Source organism: Heterodontus francisci, chromosome 19 (assembly GCF_036365525.1).
Source record: "Heterodontus francisci isolate sHetFra1 chromosome 19, sHetFra1.hap1, whole genome shotgun sequence".
Lineage (NCBI taxonomy): Eukaryota > Metazoa > Chordata > Chondrichthyes > Heterodontiformes > Heterodontidae > Heterodontus > Heterodontus francisci.
In genome coordinates, this window is record NC_090389.1 from 14137223 (window position 1) to 14154791 (window position 17569).

The window sequence follows — 17569 nt, forward strand, 5'->3', positions numbered from 1 at the left end:
CACGGTAGGCCTTTGCAGAAAATACGGAAGTATGGGGTTGAAGGTGATTTAGAGCTTTGGATCAGAAATTGGCTAGCTGAAAGAAGACAGAGGGTGGTGGTTGATGGCAAATGTTCATCCTGGAGTTTAGTTACTAGTGGTGTACCGCAAGGATCTGTTTTGGGGCCACTGCTGTTTGTCATTTTTATAAATGACCTGGAAGAGGGTGTAGAAGGGTGGGTTAGTAAATTTGTGGATGACACTAAGGTCGGTGGAGTTGTGGATAGTGCCGAAGGATGTTGTAGGGTACAGAGGGACATAGATAGGCTGCAGAGCTGGGCTGAGAGATGACAAATGGAGTTTAATGCGGAAAAGTGTGAGGTGATTCACTTTGGAAGGAGTAACAGGAATGCAGAGTACTGGGCTAATGGGAAGATTCTTGGTAGTGTAGATGAACAGAGAGATCTTGGTGTCCAGGTACATAAATCCCTGAAGGTTGCTACCCTGGTTAATAGGGCTGTTAAGAAGGCGTATGGTGTGTTAGCTTTTATTAGTAGGGGGATCGATTTTCGGAGCCACGAGGTCATGCTGTAGCTGTACAAAACTCTGGTGAGACCGCACCTGGAGTATTGCGTGCAGTTCTGGTCACCACATTATAGGAAGGATGTGGAAGCTTTGGAAAGGGTGCAGAGGAGATTTACTAGGATGTTTCCTGGTATGGAGGGAAGGTCTTACGAGGAAAGGCTGAGGGACTTGAGGTTGTTTTCGTTGGAGAGAAGGAGGAGGAGAGGTGACTTAATAGAGACATATAAGATAATCAGAGGGTGGATAGTGAGAGTCTTTTTCCTCGGATGGTGATGGCAAACACGAGGGGACATAGCTTTAAGTTGAGGGGTGATAGATATAGGACAGATGTCAGAGGTAGTTTCTTTACTCAGAGAGTAGTAGGGGCGTGGAACGCCCTGCCTGCAGCAGTAGTAGACTCGCCAACTTTAAGGGCATTTAAGTGGTCATTGGATAGACATTTGGATGAAAATGGAATAGTGTAGGTCAGATGGTTTCACAGGTCGGCGCAACATCGAGGGCCGAAGGGCCTGTACTGCGATGTAATGTTCTAATTCTAATGTCAGTTCTGGTTCTTTTACCAATCACCTTAAATCTGGGTCCTCTGGTTACCAACCCTTCTGCTGCTGAAAACACTTTCTCCTTATTTACTCTATCAAAACCCTTCATGATTTTGAACACCTCTGCTTCCTCTTAACTTTTTTTGCTGTAAGGAGAACAATCCCAATTCCCTAGTCTTTCCACGTAACTGAAGTCTTTCACCCCTGGTATTATTCTAGTAAATCTGCACCCTCTGTAAGATTGTGACATCCTTTCTGAAGAACAGTGCCCAGATTTGGCTGCAATACTCCAGCTGGAACCTAACCAGCATTTTATAAAACTTTAGCATAACTTGCATGCTTTTGAACTCTTTGCCTCTGTTTATATAGCCAAGGATCCTGTTTGCCTTTTTAATAGCCTTCGTGACTTGTCCTGCCACCTTCAAAGACGTGTGTATGTTCACCGTCAGGCCTCTCTGTTCCTGCACACTCATTAAAATTGTACTATTTAATTTATTGCCTCTCCTCATTCTTTCTATGAAAATAAATCAGTTCACATTTCTCTGCATTAAATTTCATCTGCCATGTGTCTTCCCATTTCAGCAGTTTGTTGAAATGTGTTGTTAGCCTTTTCACTGTTGATCTCTCCCAGTCTCATTAATGGATAGGAATAGTACTAGTAGAATCAATGCCCTCCTGAAATGATGCTAGTTCCACTCTCCATTTATCTCCATAGTGCCATCTATGAATCAAACAAGTAAACTTGGAAGTATTGCTGTATCTATCTCAGTCCATTTCAGGGTTGCTCAGCTACCACACTTACTGCAATTAGGACTAGCGTTACAAGATCTGGTTTGCCTAACAGTTTCTAATTGTTCCAGCTGATTCCATTTATCAAACTATAGTCCCTTCTTTGTAAGATCTAATCCTTAAAAATCCATCAAAGATTCAAAATTATGCTCACCTCTCCTTCACTTTTATATACAGTGTCACGGAACTGTATTTATTTTTTCCTCTGTTACAAACAGTATAGCTTTAAGACTGATAAAAACAGTGTACCTTTAAGACAGAGAGAGAAGTTTTAGATTTCTGAGAACAGTGTTCCACAGCTACTTTTGTTACCTCGACAACCGCATGAGAGTGAGGAGGTCACATGGTATAATATTTCAATTTAACTCTGTGTAAAAAAGCAGCTAAAACCAGTTTTGAGAGACATAAGCAAAGTGTGCTTACTGGAGTAAAGGAGCTGTCTATTACTCTCAGCAGAAATTCTACAAGGAGCTACAAGCCATGTTAATTGACTAATGAGGAAAAAAAAGCATTGAAGAGACCATTTGCATTGCTTGAGGGAGCAAAATTAATTTTCTTTATTTTCAATCCAAGATGTCTTTGATTCAAGATTGACTCTGTCTTGACTGAATGATTGTCTTTTCTGGAATTCGCAGTAAAGTTTCAACTAAAAGACTGTTGGTTTTAAAATTCAAGTAGACCTATTGCGGTGCTCATCAGTGAAAGAACTGTTTGATGCCTGCTGCAGCCGAAGTGCTTTGAATGCCTATCAAGAAAAGTCTGTTTCATCAAATCCTTGTAGAGACTTCGAGTGGCATTTGATTACTTTTACAATAGTATACCTCACCCATCAGGAACGTAACCCACAAAGACTAACAACCCAGTTATTTATTTATGCTTAAGAAACAGCTAATTTTTAAAGCATAATTTTTCAAAAGAAACCGGTTAACTGTTGCTTTTTGAATGTATGTGTGCGAATGGGGGAATTAGGTTAAGATAAGAAGTTATAAGGTCTTTAGACATAGGTTTATCTTAATAGTGTTTCAGATTTAGTTTTAATAAATAGTTAATTTGTTGTTGTCTAAAGATATCTGATTTGATCTGTTTTATTCTGGGAGTTACTGGAGTGTTTAATTTGGCTGTTTTCCAGTTGGGTGGAAACCTTTAATAATATGCTGCAACCTGTAGAGTGATGGGACTGAATTGACAGTGCGTTGCTCCTGCCTCAGTCGTAATATATTAATTGGTGGCTCATCCGGGATCAAATTAATTGGAGGCTCACGTTTGGAATCATATTAATTGCATGTCTCTGGCATAACACATAAATTGGGGTCTTGCATCTGGCATCATATTAATAGGGGTGCTCGATTGTCAGGATGCAAATCTAATGCCAGTTACAAAAAAAATAAAAGGTACTAGGTTTCTTGTGTAATAAAGTACAGTCTATACCATCGGAATGGCATTAACAGTAGCAGCAGAGCTTCTGGGAAAGGAGAATGTGTCCCTCAGTGACTTGACAACTTTAACTAAGAATAAACCAAAAAATCGGCGGCAAAATTGGGGTTAGAATTGAAATCAGGTGCCAAAAAAGCAGTGATAATTGACCTAATAGCCCAACAGCTAAAATCAGAAGAAGAAGATGGTACGTCAGAGAGTGATGCAGTGGTATTGGCTAGGATTCAGTTGGAAATGGAAAAACTTAGGCTTCAATAGGAGAAAAAAGCAATAAGAAAACTTGAATTGGAAAAAGAGGAAAGGGAGAAAGAGAGAGCATTTCAGAGTGAAAGAAAAGAGAGGGAACTTAGGTTAGGAGAGATGGAACTAAGACAACGGGGTGGTCTTGACTCCAGGAAAAGTTCGGGTCAGGAAGAATCTGAATTCAGCCCAGGACCCAGCGAAAAGCTGTTTAAATTTATACAAGCTCTTCCTCAGTTTGAGGAAAGGGACGTAAAGGCATTTTTCATATCTTTTGAAAAAATCGCCAAACAGATGAAATGGCCGAAGGAAGCAGGACACTGCTTATGCAAAGCAGGTTGATAGGCAGAGCTTAGGAAGTCTATGCCATGCTTCCTGAAGAAGCTTCTGCAGATTATGAGATGGTAAAAAAGGCTACTCTCACTGCATATGAGTTAGCCCCTGGAGCTTACCGTCAGAAGTTTTGGAACATACGGAGATTGGCTGGGCAGATGTATGTAGAATTTGAGAGGGTGAAGCAAATTAATTTTGACTGTTGGATACAGTGTGCCACAGCTGCACTTGTTACCAGGGCAACCACAGGAGAGTGAGGAGGTCACATGGTATAATGTTTCAATTTAACTATGTGCAAAAACAGCTAAAACCAGTTTTGAGAGAAACCAGCGAAGTATGCTTACTGGAGGGAAGGAGCTGTCTATTTCTAGCAGCAGAAATTCTACAAGGAGCTACAAGCTGTGTTAATTATCTAAGGAGAAAAAAACCTTTTGAAGAGATCATTTTTATTGCTGGAGATAGCAAAATTTATTTTCTTTACTTCCAATCCAAGAAGTCTTTGCTTCAAGTTTGAATCTCTCTTGACTGATTGTGTTTTCTGGAATTCGCAGTAAAGTTTCGACTGAGAGACTTTTGGTTTTAAAATTCAAGTAGACCTATTGCTGTGCTCATCATTGAAAGAATTGTGTGACGCCTGCTGCTGCCAAAGTGCTTTGAATGCCGATCAAGAAAAGTCTGTTTCATGAAATCCGCGTGGAGATGTCGAGTAGCATTTGATTATTTTTACAATAGTATACCTCACCCATTAGGAACGTAACCCACAAAGGCTAACAACCCAGTTATTTAGTTATTCTTGAGAAACAGTTAATTTTTAAAACATTTTTAAAAAGAAACTGATTAACCATTGATTTTTGAGTGTATGTGTATGAATGGGGGAATTAGGTTAAGATAAGAAGTTATAAGGTCTTTAGACATAGGTTTATCTTAATAGTGTTTCAGATTTGGTTTTAATAAATAGTTAATTTGTTGTTGTCTAAAGATACCTGGTTTGGTCTGTTTTATTCTGGGGGTTACTAGAGTGTTTAATTTGGCTGTTTTCCAGTTGGTTGGGCAAACTTTAATAATATGCTGCGACCTGTGGAGTGATGGGACTGAATTGACAGTGCATTGCTCCAGCCTCAGTCGTAACAGCAGAACGATCTCACCTCCCAGCCAGCTTACTTATATGGGTGGTGTCTTATTTGTGTAGCTGTTAAATTGAAGAAAGTAGTGTTTAAACATTGATATTTGCTATGAACTGTAATTCATCACAGCAAAGTACCCAAAGTATAAAATGCAATTTGATGAATCTTGGAGACAGTTTTGAAAGAGATATGGGTCATCTCTTAGCTGATTGCTAAATCATGGTATTCTCGAATCTATCTTGAGTGTCAAATCTGGATACAGTATAACAATATTTTGAGGTGAGCCCATGTGTACAGAGTACATAATGTCTTATCTTTAAATAGAACCATCAACATTGAATTTAATGGTTACTGTCTTCAGTATTAGTTTACATGCATTAGTCACCATGTTCCATACTGTAAAGTTACATTCAACCTCAACCCAGAAACTCAGAACTAACATCTTTACTAAACTGTCTTTAAATCCAGGGCACACTTTTAAATGATTTTTAAGTAAAAATTATTTTGTCTGTCTTTTTAGAGTGGCTTCATTTTTGCAGGTGCAATGTTGGCAGTGCCTTACTACAATGGGCGGCACAGTGGTGCAGTGGTTAGCACCGCAACCTCACAGCGCCAGGGACCCGGGTTCGATTCTGGGTACTGCCTGTGTGGAGTTTGCAAGTTCTCCCTGTGACCGCGTGGGTTTTCGCCGGGTGCTCTGGTTTTCTCCCACAGCCAAAGACTTGCAGGTGATAGGTAAATTGGCTGTTGTAAATTGCCCCTAGTGTAGGTAGGTGGTAGGGAATATGGGATTACTGTAGTGTTAGTATAAATGGGTGGTTGTTGGTCGGCACAGACTTGGTGGGCCGAAGGGCCTGGTTCAGTGCTGTATCTCTAAAAAAAAAATAATGATTGATGAATTGTACTTGAAATGATTTGTTTCTGCTGAACATCAAGTTAAGTATTTGCCATGTACTGGAAGAACAGTATTTTATATCCAAACAGTATTGTTCCAGTTTAATATCTGTAACTCACATTAGGAGCCAGGATTTCAAAGAAAATTGAGACTGGGGAGTGAGTGTGTTTTTGCTGATCTGCAGGATTACTATTTTCATTGGTGAACTTTATGGATTGGTTGCATTCTAAATCTGTCAAGGAGCATCATTGCTAGCATGAAAAACGTTGTGCGCGAGTGTGGAGCAGTAGTTTTTCAAATCATGGGGGAGTGTGGATCACTTTGGACAGTGGGAAGCTGAAAATTTGTTTCCACTGGTAAGCGAATGGGGAGCAAAGAGATGGAGATCGAAGCTTCTCACTGGAAGAACCAATGGGTTTTTGCATTGAGTATTATTGGAGTAAGGGATGCTTCACCACAAGTAGCTAGAGAGGCAGAGACTGAAGTATAATTTAAAAGGGAATGTTATAAGTATTTTGAAAAGAGGATCATAAAAGGATCTGGTGGGAATGGTGTTGGAGAAAGTGCTCGCATAGGCACTGGAGGACAAATGACTTCCTCCTATGCTGTAATTTCTATCATTCTTTGAAAACTCGCCTATATTGAGTCCTCGCCCAGGAAGTGGATTCAAAATGTCCGTACTGAGCTGAGTTTAGGATGATTTGCCCTGTGAGAAACACTGAGGCCGCTGTCCTTTGTGCAATCTCTCGATTTGGTTCATGTTGATCTGTGTCACCTGTTTTAACTTATGAAACGCAAGTATAGATCAGCTCTGACTGAGGTTCCCAGTTCATACTTCTCACCACGAAGTAGAGTCCAGGATGTTAGGGAGAGAGAATGGGACCTGTTAAAAATGACATTGACTGGGAAGACTGACTGTGTTGGATTCTGACTTAGTTGTACACTTAATATGAGTGGGTTATTGGATTGTTGCAAGAATTATATTGGGGTTTTACACCTATTACTACCAGTTACATACAAAGTAACATGAGTCATTGTGTTATTGTTTGTTCTGAGGGAAATCTGAGAGGTTTTAATATCAGTTATCAGTGCAATTTGAATTTGAATTACTGTTAGTTACCGGTAGAATCAGAGTTCCTCCCACCTCAGAATTCCCCCTGTGAATCAGTACCCCACCTTCGGTTTCCCCTCTTCCCATCCTCAGTTTCTCTTCTTTGCCTGCTCATGGCTTGTTCCCAGAACTTCGTGCTCAACAATTGATGCAAAAAGCATGACCAAAGATACTGAACTACAGGGAAACCCACATTTATAAGGTAAATGCACAACATTTGCAGACATTGTGTGCGCAGACATCATATGATCCTCTAGGAATACCTCCAGAAACGGCAGCCCTATCATGACCAGGTGCCATCCATCCACACCCCTCCCCCACCCCACCAACACCTTCCCTCCAATCAACAACTTCTCCCAATCATCCATAGTCCTTCTTGCACCATCAGGTGTTCCTGCTCCCGCCCCCCACACCTCCTCAACTGCATTTCCAATTTTTAACTGGTTCCAGCCTGAAAGCATTTAGTGTGCCATGAGTAATTTTTCTGACTTATATAATCTTAGATAAGTGTAAATTTCAATAAACAAACAAAGGTTAAAATACTCGCAAGTTGAGCTAATTGAAGCCAACTAATGTGCAAGGTTGGAGGGCGACACCAGGGTATGGGACTAATTTGCTCTCTCAAATCCCTGCCACAGATACAATGTGCTGAATGGCCTGCTTCTATGCTGTAATTCTATGATTCACGTGCAAGTAACTTGTATCGTCAATTGAAAGTAAAAACTATTTTTTTATTCATTCATGGGATGTGGGTGTCGCTGGCAAGGCCAGCATTTATTGCCACGCATAATTGTCCTTGAGAAGCCTTCTTGAACCGCTGCAGTCCATATGAGGTTGGTACATCCACAGTGCTGTTAGGAAGGGAATTCCTGGATTTTGACCCAGAGACAGTGAAGGAACGGCGATACAGTTCCAAGTCTGAATGGTATGTGATTTGGAGGGGAACGTGCAGTTGATGGTGTTCCCATGTATTTACTGCCCTTGTCCTTCTAGTTGGTAAAGGTCGCGGGTTTGGAAGGTGCTGTCTAAGGAGCTTTGGTGCGTTGCTGCAGTGCATCTTGTAGATGGTACGCACTGCTTCCACTGTGTGTCGGTGGTGGAGGGAGTGAATATTTGTGGATGGGTTGCCAATCAAGCAGGCTGCTTTGTCCTGGATGGTGTCGAGCTTCTTGAGTGTTGTTGGAGCTGCACCCATCTCGGCAAGTGGAGAGCATTCCATCACACTCCTGACTTGTGCCTTGTAGATGGTGGACAGGCTTTGGGGAGTCAGGAGGTAAATTACTCGCCGCAGGATTCCGAGTCTATGACCTGCCCTTGTAGCCATGAGTATTTATATGGCTACTCCAGTTCAGTTTCTGGACAATGTTGATAGGATGTTGATAGTGGGGGATTCAGCGATGGTAATGCCATTGAATGTCAAGGGGAGATGGTCAGATTCTCTCTGATTGGAGATGGTCTTTGTCTGGCATTTGTGTGGCGCAAATGTTACTTACCACTTATCAGCCCAAGCCTGGATATTGTCGAGGTTTTGCTGCGTTTCTACATGGACTGCTTCGGTATCTGAGGCGTCACGAATGGTGCTGAACATTGTGCAATCATCAGCGAACATCACCACTTTTGACCTTATGATTGAAGGAAGGTCATTGATGAAGCAGCTGAAGATGGTTGGGCCTAGGACACTACCCTGAGGAACTCCTGCAGTGATGTCCTGGAGCTCAGATGATTGACCTCCAACAACCACAGCCATCTTACTTTGCGCTAGGTATGACTCCAGCCAGCGGAGACTTTTCCCCCTGATTCCCATTGACTTTAGTTTTGCTAGGGCTCCTTGATGCCATACTCGTCAAGTGTTGCCTTGATGTCAAGGGCAATCACTCCCACCTCACTTCTTGAGTTCAGCTCTTTTGTCCATGTTTGAACCAAGGCTGTAATGAGGTCAGGAGCTGAGTGACCCTGGCGGAACCCAAACTGAGTGTCACTGAGCAGGTTATTGCTAAGAAAGTGCTGCTTGATAGCACTGTCGATCACACCTGTCATCAGTTTACTGATGTTTGAGAGTAGGCTGATGGGGCGGTAATTGGCCGGGTTGGACTTGTCCTGCTTTTTGTGTAAAGGATATACCTGGGCAATTTTCCACATTGCTGGGTAGATGCCAGTGTTGTAGCTGTACTGGAACAGCTTGGCTCGGGGCGTGGCAAGTTCTGGAGCACAGGTCTTCAGTACTATTGCCGGAATATTGTCAGGGCTCATAGCCTTTGCAGTATCCAGTGCCTTCAGTCGTTTCTTGATATCATGCGGAGTGAATCGAATTGGCTGAAGAGTGTCATCTGTGATGCTGGGGACTTCAGGAGGAGGCCGAGGTGGATCATCAACTTGGCACGTCTGGCTGAAGATTGTTGCAAATGCTTCAGCCTTATCTTTCGCACTGATGTGCTGGGCTCACCCAACATTGAGGATGGGGACAAAAACAAGAAATGCTGGAATCACTCAGCAGGTCTGGCAGCATCTGGAAAGAGAAGCAGAGTTAACGTTTCGGGTCAGTGACCCTTCTTCGGATCCACAGATGCTGCCAGACCTGCTGAGTGATTCCAGCATTTCTTGTTTTTGTTTCAGATTTCCAGCATCCGCAGTATTTTGCTTTTATTGAGGATGGGGATATTTGTGGAGCCACCTCCTCCTGTTAGTTGTTTAATTATCCACCACCATTCACAGCTAGATGTGGCCGGACTGCAAAGCTTAGATCTGATCCGTTGGTTATGGGATGACTTAGCTCTCTCTATAGCATGCTACTTATGCAGTTTGGCATGCAAGTAATCCTGTGTTGTAGCTTCACCAGGTTGACACCTCATTTTGAGGTATGCCCGATGCTGCTCCTGGCATGCCCTCCTGCACTCTTCATTGAACCAGGGTTGGTCTCCTGGCTTGATGATAATGGAAGAGTGGGGAATATGCTGGGCCATGAGGTTATAGTTTGTGGTTGAGTACAATTCTGCTGCTGCTGATGGCCTACAGCGCCTCATGGATGCTCAGTTTTGCATTGCTAGATCTGTTGGAAATCTATTCCATTTAGCATGATGATAGTGCCACACAATGGAGGGTATCCTCAATGTGAAGACAGGACTTAGTCTCCACAAGGACTGTGCGGTGGTCACTCCTACCATTACTGTCATGGACAGATCCATTTGTGGCAAGCAGATTGGTGAGGACAACGTCAAGTGTGTTTTTCCCTAAAATAGCAAAATACTGCAGATTCTGGAAATCTGAAATAAAAGCAAGAAATGCTGGAAGTACTCAGCATGTCTGGTAGCATCAGTGGAGAGAAAAGCAGAGTTAACATTTCAGGTCAGTGACCCTTCATTAAGCTGAATTTTCAACCTATTGACTGAGGAAAAGAAGCCCTTTTCCAATAAAGCGCTCTGTGATTTTCTTTGTCACCGTCAACAAAGAAACCACAGGAGCTCCCAATTATGGACATTTTCTAAATGAGCAGTTCATATTGAAAAAGGAACAGTTGTTAAACTTTTAATCAGATTTGCTTATCATGTTAAGCTTTGTTGAAGAGTCACTGACCTGAAACGTTAACTCTGCTTCTCTCTCCACAGATGCTGCCAGACCTGCCGAGTATTTCCAGCATTTCTTGTTCTTCCCTCACTAACTGCCGCATACCCAATCTAGCAACTATGTCCTTTAGGACTTGGCCAGCTCAGTCAGTACTGGTGCTACCGAGCCACTCTTGGTGATGAACATTGAAGTCCCCGACCCAGAGCACATTCTGTACCCTTGCCACCTTCAGTGCTTCCTCCAAAAGGTATTCAACATGGAGGAGTACTAACTCATCAGCTGAGGGAGGGCGGTAGGTGGTAATCAGCAGGAGGTTTCCCTTTCCATGTTTGACCTGATGCCATGAGACTTCATGGGGTCCGGTGTCGATGTTGAGGACTCCCCAGGCAACTCCCTCCCCACTGTATACCACTGTGCCGCCACCTCTGCTGGATCTGTCCTGTCAGTGGGACAGGTCATACCCAGAGATGGTGATGATAGTGTCTGGGATATTGTCTGTAAGTCTGTAAGGTATGATTCCGTGAGTATGTCTATGTTAGACTGTTGCTTGACTAGTCTGTGGGACAGCTCTCCTAACTTTGCCACAAGCCCTCAGATATTAGTAAGGAGGACTTTGCAGGGTCGACAGGGCTGGGCTTGCTGGTGTCTTTTCCGGTGCCTAGGTCGATGCCGGGTGATCTGTCTGGTTTCATTTTTTTTTAATTGACTTCGTAGTAGTTAGATACAACTGAGTGGCTTGTTAGGCCATTTCAGAGGGCATTGCTGTGCGTCTGGAGTCACATGTAGGCCAGACCAGGAAAGGACAGCAGATTTCCTTCCCTCAAGGACATTAGTGAACCAGATGGGCTTTTACAACAATTGTCAATGGTTTCATGGCCATCAGTAGACTTGCTTTTAATTCTAGATTTATTAATTGAATTCACATTCTCCCCGTGCTGTGGTGGGATTCGAACCCATTTCCCCAGAGCAATACCCTGGGTCTCTGGGTTACTAGTCCAGTGACAATACCACTACGCCACGGCCTCTCTTGATATATAGTTTCCAGTAGAAAGCAGTGCAAACATTGAAGTACCTGATTTGTTGGTTAAAGTTACTACATTTCTGTTTCCTAGTTCATCTCTAAGATTTATCCTTGAGCCCCAAAAATTGTTCAGAGATTTTTTTTCAACTGAATTTTCAACCTATTGACTGAAGAAAAGCAGCCCTTTTTCAATAAAGCGCTCTGTGATTTTCTTTATCACCGTCAACAAAGAAACTACAGGTGCTCCCAATCATGGACATTTTATAAGTGAGCATTTCATATCGAAAAATGAGCAGTTGCTAAAATTTTAATCAGACTTGTTTATCATATAAAGCTCTGAGGATTTAACGTTCAGATTGTTTCCAAGTCTTTTATGAACCTGAAAAGGAACTCTCAAGTCCTCATATGATGAGGTTATGTAGTAATTACTTCAATTTAGAAAACTGCTGGGAAATTCTGAAAACTGCAAATGCTCAGAATGCATAATTGTAGTTTGCAACTCTCCAATTATACTGATGTTCCAAAAATTTTCAACAAAGCCCAGGTTTTCAGGTAATTTGAAACCTTCAATCAAAAAGTGTTGAAAGACAAATCGGTAGATAAGTATAATCATGTACAATTACTTGAATGTTTAATTTTGTTTAAAATCTTATTTTTACTGAGAATTTCAGTTACTGAGAAAAAGAATGGCAGTCTTTTTTTCCCAAAAACATTTGATTTGATTGGTTCCTCAGCAAATGTAATGGTGAAAAGTTGACATGGGCTGGAATTTTACTCTCGTAAGACGGGAGCCGTCCACCAACCGAAAAGTTGGTGGCGTTCCCGCCTCCGCCGGGCCTGGACATCCAGACCACATTTTACAGTCCCCAGGCCCTTAAGTGGTCTGAGGCGGGACTTCCACCTCATTGAAGCAGGAAGTCCCGCTTAATGGAATTGACAGCCAGTCAGCGGGCCAGCAGCTCTTATTCCCAGCAGGGCCACTGGGAGTGGTGGCTACTGCTGGGATTGAAACCAACCTTCAGGATGAAGAGGAAGGACGTCCCCGGAAAAGAGGTGAGTTTTTGGGCCTCGCCAGGGTGGTCAGTCAAGCCCCGGTGAAGCAAGGGGGTGGTCAATTTGGGGGGCAGGGGGCGAGTTGAGCATTGGGGGTGGTTGGGGCATAAGGGGCGGCCCTCTGTCAGGCACATAATCAGGAGGGCGTCCCACCCAAGCCGTTAGAAGGCTGCCTACCTTTTACAGGCATCTTTTCTCAGTCCTGGGCTGCCCACTTGCCAACGGTAAAATCCCTGTGGCGGCGGGCGGAGGCCCTTAAGTGGCCATTGACTGGTCAGTTAAGTTTCTTGATTGGCTTTGGGCGGGTGGGCCGTTTTTCACTGCCGCCACCCCGCGTAAAATGGCAGCGGAGGTAGGAGCGAGTTGGGAAGGGCCTCCCGAGCCTTCCACTCCATTTTACGCCCCCACTCCGCTGCCCCGCTCCCCACCCATTGCCATTGTAAGTGTTGGCGTACTCAAAAATTCTGCAAGAATTCAATTTGTTTAATTTTAAGAGCCGAGCAGGTCATTCATTTACTTGTGACTTGTTTCGCTGATTAAATGTAAAACAATAAAAACACCGATGACACTGATGTAGTTGTTAAATCCACTGTGCAACAGTTTGATGTCCCATTGATTACTTGGTCACATTGTTGTATGACCATTTTAGAAAGGGTATCTCATCAATAAAGTTGCTTTTTAAAAATAACGACTTATATTTGTATAATGCCAATAACGTAATAAAACATCCCAAAGTGCTCCACAGGAGCATTAATAAAACAAAATATGACACCAAGCCACCTAAGGAGATATTAGGTCAGATGACCAGAAGCTTGGTCAAAGAGGCAGGTTTTAAGGAGAGTCTTAAGGGAGAACAGCAAGGTGGAGAGGTATAGGGATGGAATTCCAGAGCTTGGGGCCTAGCTGGCTGAAGGCTCGGCCACCAATGGTGGAGTGACTAAAACTGAAGGGCAATTAGGGATGGGCCTTGCCAGTGATGCTCACATATGCCATGAAAGAGTAAAAAAAAAATCAGGGATGCTCAAGAGGTCAGGATTAGATGAGCACAGATATCCCGGAGGTTGTGGGGCTGGAGGAGATTTGAGAGATAAGGAGGGGCAAGGCCATGACAGGATTTGAAAACAAGGATGAGAATTTTAAAATTCAGATGCTGCTTGACTTGGAGGTAATGTCGGCGAGCACAGGGGTGGTAGATGAATGGGATTTGGTAGTAAAGACATGGCAGCTGAGTTTTTGATGACCTGAAGTTTACAGAGAGTAGACTGTGGGAGACCAGCCAGGAGTGCATTGAAATAGCCAAGTCTAGAGGTAACGGAGGCATGGATGAGGGTTTCAGCAGCAGATGAGCTGAGATGGGGCAAAGTGAGGCGATTTTACGGAAGTGGAAATAGGTGTTCTTAGTGATGGTGTGAACATGAGGTTGGAATCTCATCTCAGAGCCAAATGTGACACCAACGTTGTAAACAGACTGGCTTAATCTCAGATTTTTGCCAGGGAGGGATGAAATCAGTTGCTAGGGAACGGAGTTTGGAGCAGGGACTGGAAACAATGGCTTCAGTCTTTGCAATATTTAATTGGAGGAAATTTCCGCTCATCCAGTGCTAGATGTCGGAAAGACAGTCTGATAATTTAGAAACAGTGGAGGAATCGAATCGAGAGAGGTGGTGGTGAGGTAGATCTGGGTGTCATCACCATTAAAATGAAAACTAATGCTGTGCTTTCAGATGATGTCACCGAGAGGCAGCATGTAGATGAGAAATAGGAGGGTTTAAGGATAGATTCTTGGGGGACAGCAGGGATAAGTGTGGGGAAGGTGGAAGAGAAGCAATTGCAAGTGATACTCTGGCTACGATTAGTTAGATAAGAATGGAACCAGGTGAAAGCAGTCCCAACCAGCTATGCGACGATGGAGATGCATTGATGGAGGATGGTGTGGTCAACCTTGTCAAAGATGGCTGCAGACAGGTGAAGAAGAATGAGGAGGGAAAGTTTACCTTTGTTACAGTTACATAGGATATCAAAATAATAAACAATTAAAATTTTGATTTTTTTTGTTTGTTTTATAGGTGGTTGTTAATGGCATAGGCTGAGGGTTGGCATGGGAAATGGTTTAATGGTGTAGCTTAGCCTTGTGATAATGACGGGACTGAATTAACATGTACACATTTGAAGCTGAAATATTCTGTACTGGTGAAGAAGTGTTCCTGGAAAGGGTTGATACAGATGCATCTGAGCTTCATTGCTGTCTGATATCAGTCCATGGCTGACATTATCTGCATTTTTCAAGACTGTAGTTCCAATAATGCCGCAAAGAGTATTAAAAAAAAATCAATACAGCAAACATTGGTTTCGTTATATCCTAATTCTATATAATTACTGTAACTATTTTAAAAAGGAGTCACGATGTTCAGTCTGTATCTGGTCACTGTATTTTTCCATTTGTTTGATGTGTTTTATCTGATTGTGTTGTGATTGTTCTGCATTATTAAATTTTTAAAGAAAAGAAAACTTGTTTTTCTCTACAGGGTCTCTTTCCTGCAAGCTATATCCACCTGAAGGCAGCTGTGGTCAGTAACCGAGGGTAAGTACTCATTGATGAATGGACAGTTGTATTATGATGCCAATTAATTATTAAAATTTATCTTACACTGAGAGGGAAAAATCTACTAACATTGCATGCTGTATTTATTTCTCAGAGGGAGCTATTTGACTCTTGTAAAAATCAAAGTGTAACAAAGAATTCTGTCCTTTTCAGACTTGGTGGTTTTCTGTCCCCTTTTGTTGAGATTTTAAATCTTAGATTCTGGGGTCCGGGGAATTGACATCTTATGAGGCAGTTGGTTCAGTAACTTTTCAGCCTTCCCATTATGATATTGAAGCAAACACTAATATAGTAATATACTTGACTGGCAAGCAGCTTCATGACATTAATATTAACCCTAAACAACAGAAATAAAGTCACTGTATACATAATCCAAAACATTTAAATGCTTTAATTTTGCACATCTTTATATCCCTGTTCCGCCATCTCTTTTCCATTGTATGCCCATTTTTCATTTTCATTCTACTTTTTTTCTGCCTAATTTTTATTTCCAAAATCTTCACATTTGTTACTTAGCTTCTTTTTTCCTCTTGAATCCCGATTTACACTTTAGACGTGTGTACAAGTTTTTTTAAAATTAAAATAGGCTGCAAACCATCTTCATGTTCAATGATTAAGTGCTAATGTCCTCAGGTGTTGGAGCAGTTGCTACTGAAGGGAGCTGAATTAATAAGCACAATTGTAATGGCCATCACTGCAGCCCCTAAATTAACAATTGTACTGACGTTCATTTACCTTCTGACGCTGTTGAACTCAGCAGATCCCCACTGATGTCCATGCTTTAACATAAATAACTTTATACATCTATAGAAGTAGATATGAAAGTAAGTGTTAAGGATTTGATTTCAAAGTGTACCATGGTGGGGAGACTCTTCAAAATGTATGTCGTTATTGCCAGTTAATTTCATCATAAGTTCCTACATTCACTTTCAAAAGTGCCTATATTTCTGAACACTGTTATTAGAAATCGGAGGCCGCTCAGTAAGCAGAAAGATACCTGGCACATACACACCCAAACAATGTCTTTCATTTCATGGCATGGCAATGCTTGGTTCTGATCACAGAATTGGATCAATGCAATTTTTTGTTGTAATATTTAGTGGATATTTTATTGACAAATGATTGTGGAAATGGAGAATTGTAATATTTCGAGCATTCAAAATACTTCAGAGCTCAGCTTACAAGGTGTTTACCTCCCTGTTGAGGATACTTTATTTTCATTTCCATGCACTGGAACTACGTGACAATCATTGTGCAGTTGTAAAGTATTGGAAACAGGTTAAAGAAATCATACTTATTACAGAGCTAAGTACTTTTCCTGTACTATGCCAACACAGTGCACTAAAAGTTGGAATGAACTAGTCCATGGAATGGTAGCACACATGTCGTGTTCTACATGTTGGGTTCCTGAATATAACAGTACAAGGAGCCTTCTTGCAAGAAGAGTGGAAAAATAGTAGGAATAGTTACACCAGGTTGTACAAACAGTTTCTTTTTGAAGTGCAAAACTTGTGCAGAACATGATTATGATTAAAAGGAATAATAATTCAGCTTGTGGGTAGCCCATTCATAGAAATTGGGAAGGGCCTGGTTTGATTCCTGGTCTCTGTCAGTTGGGCTGATGTCAGTGAGTTTCTATACAGTTAGTACAATTGGCCTCAGTCCCCTGTAGGATAGGAAGGGGTTCCATTCCGAATTGCTACGCCGTAATTGCTATGTGATAATCCCTACTAGAACTGCACGTATGTAGACACTAGATGAGGACAAATTTAAACTTGATTATGATGCCCAGCTTTTGATTAGTCTGGTGACATTCACATAACCTGCACAACAAAATATCAGAGGGCTTCTGGTCCCTCTGGAACTGTACCTCAGAAAGGAGCCAACACCTTCAACAGAGGGGCTGAGGAGGAAATCAGAAAGAAAAGGCAGAGAAAATAAAATAATTCAAGAACAGTGATTAAGTGATGCCAAGCTTGGGTTTTAAAAGCTTATTATAAGACAAAGAGAAATTTGGGTGAAGTAAGGAGTCCACAATTCTCAGGTCCTCAGCAACAATAAGTTGATATAGATCCTCATGTGATGATTCTTGATTTCATTACAGTAAGGAGAAAGAACACATTTGCCGCTTAAGAGCACTGTACACTTCTTCTTCGTCTTCTGAGGCAGTCCCTCGGGAACGAGGATAACTTTCTTCCACTCCATAATTGTGGGCCCTTAGGTGACTGAATAGTCCAATTCTGGATCCGCACACTCTGCCACAGGTGGGGCAAGAGGTGTTTGGTGAGGCGAGTGAATGGGAT

At 42.1% G+C, this 17569-nt stretch overlaps 1 protein-coding gene across 1 annotated transcript in view; it reads left to right on the forward strand.

Moving 5' to 3' along the window:
- dock3 (dedicator of cytokinesis 3) overlaps nt 1-17569 on the forward strand; it is a 1369418-nt gene that overhangs the window by 327093 nt on the left and 1024756 nt on the right. Inside the window, exon 4 of the mRNA XM_068052296.1 lies at nt 15190-15245. Coding sequence (XP_067908397.1) covers nt 15190-15245 — 56 coding nt within the window. The remainder of the gene's footprint in view (nt 1-15189; nt 15246-17569) is intronic.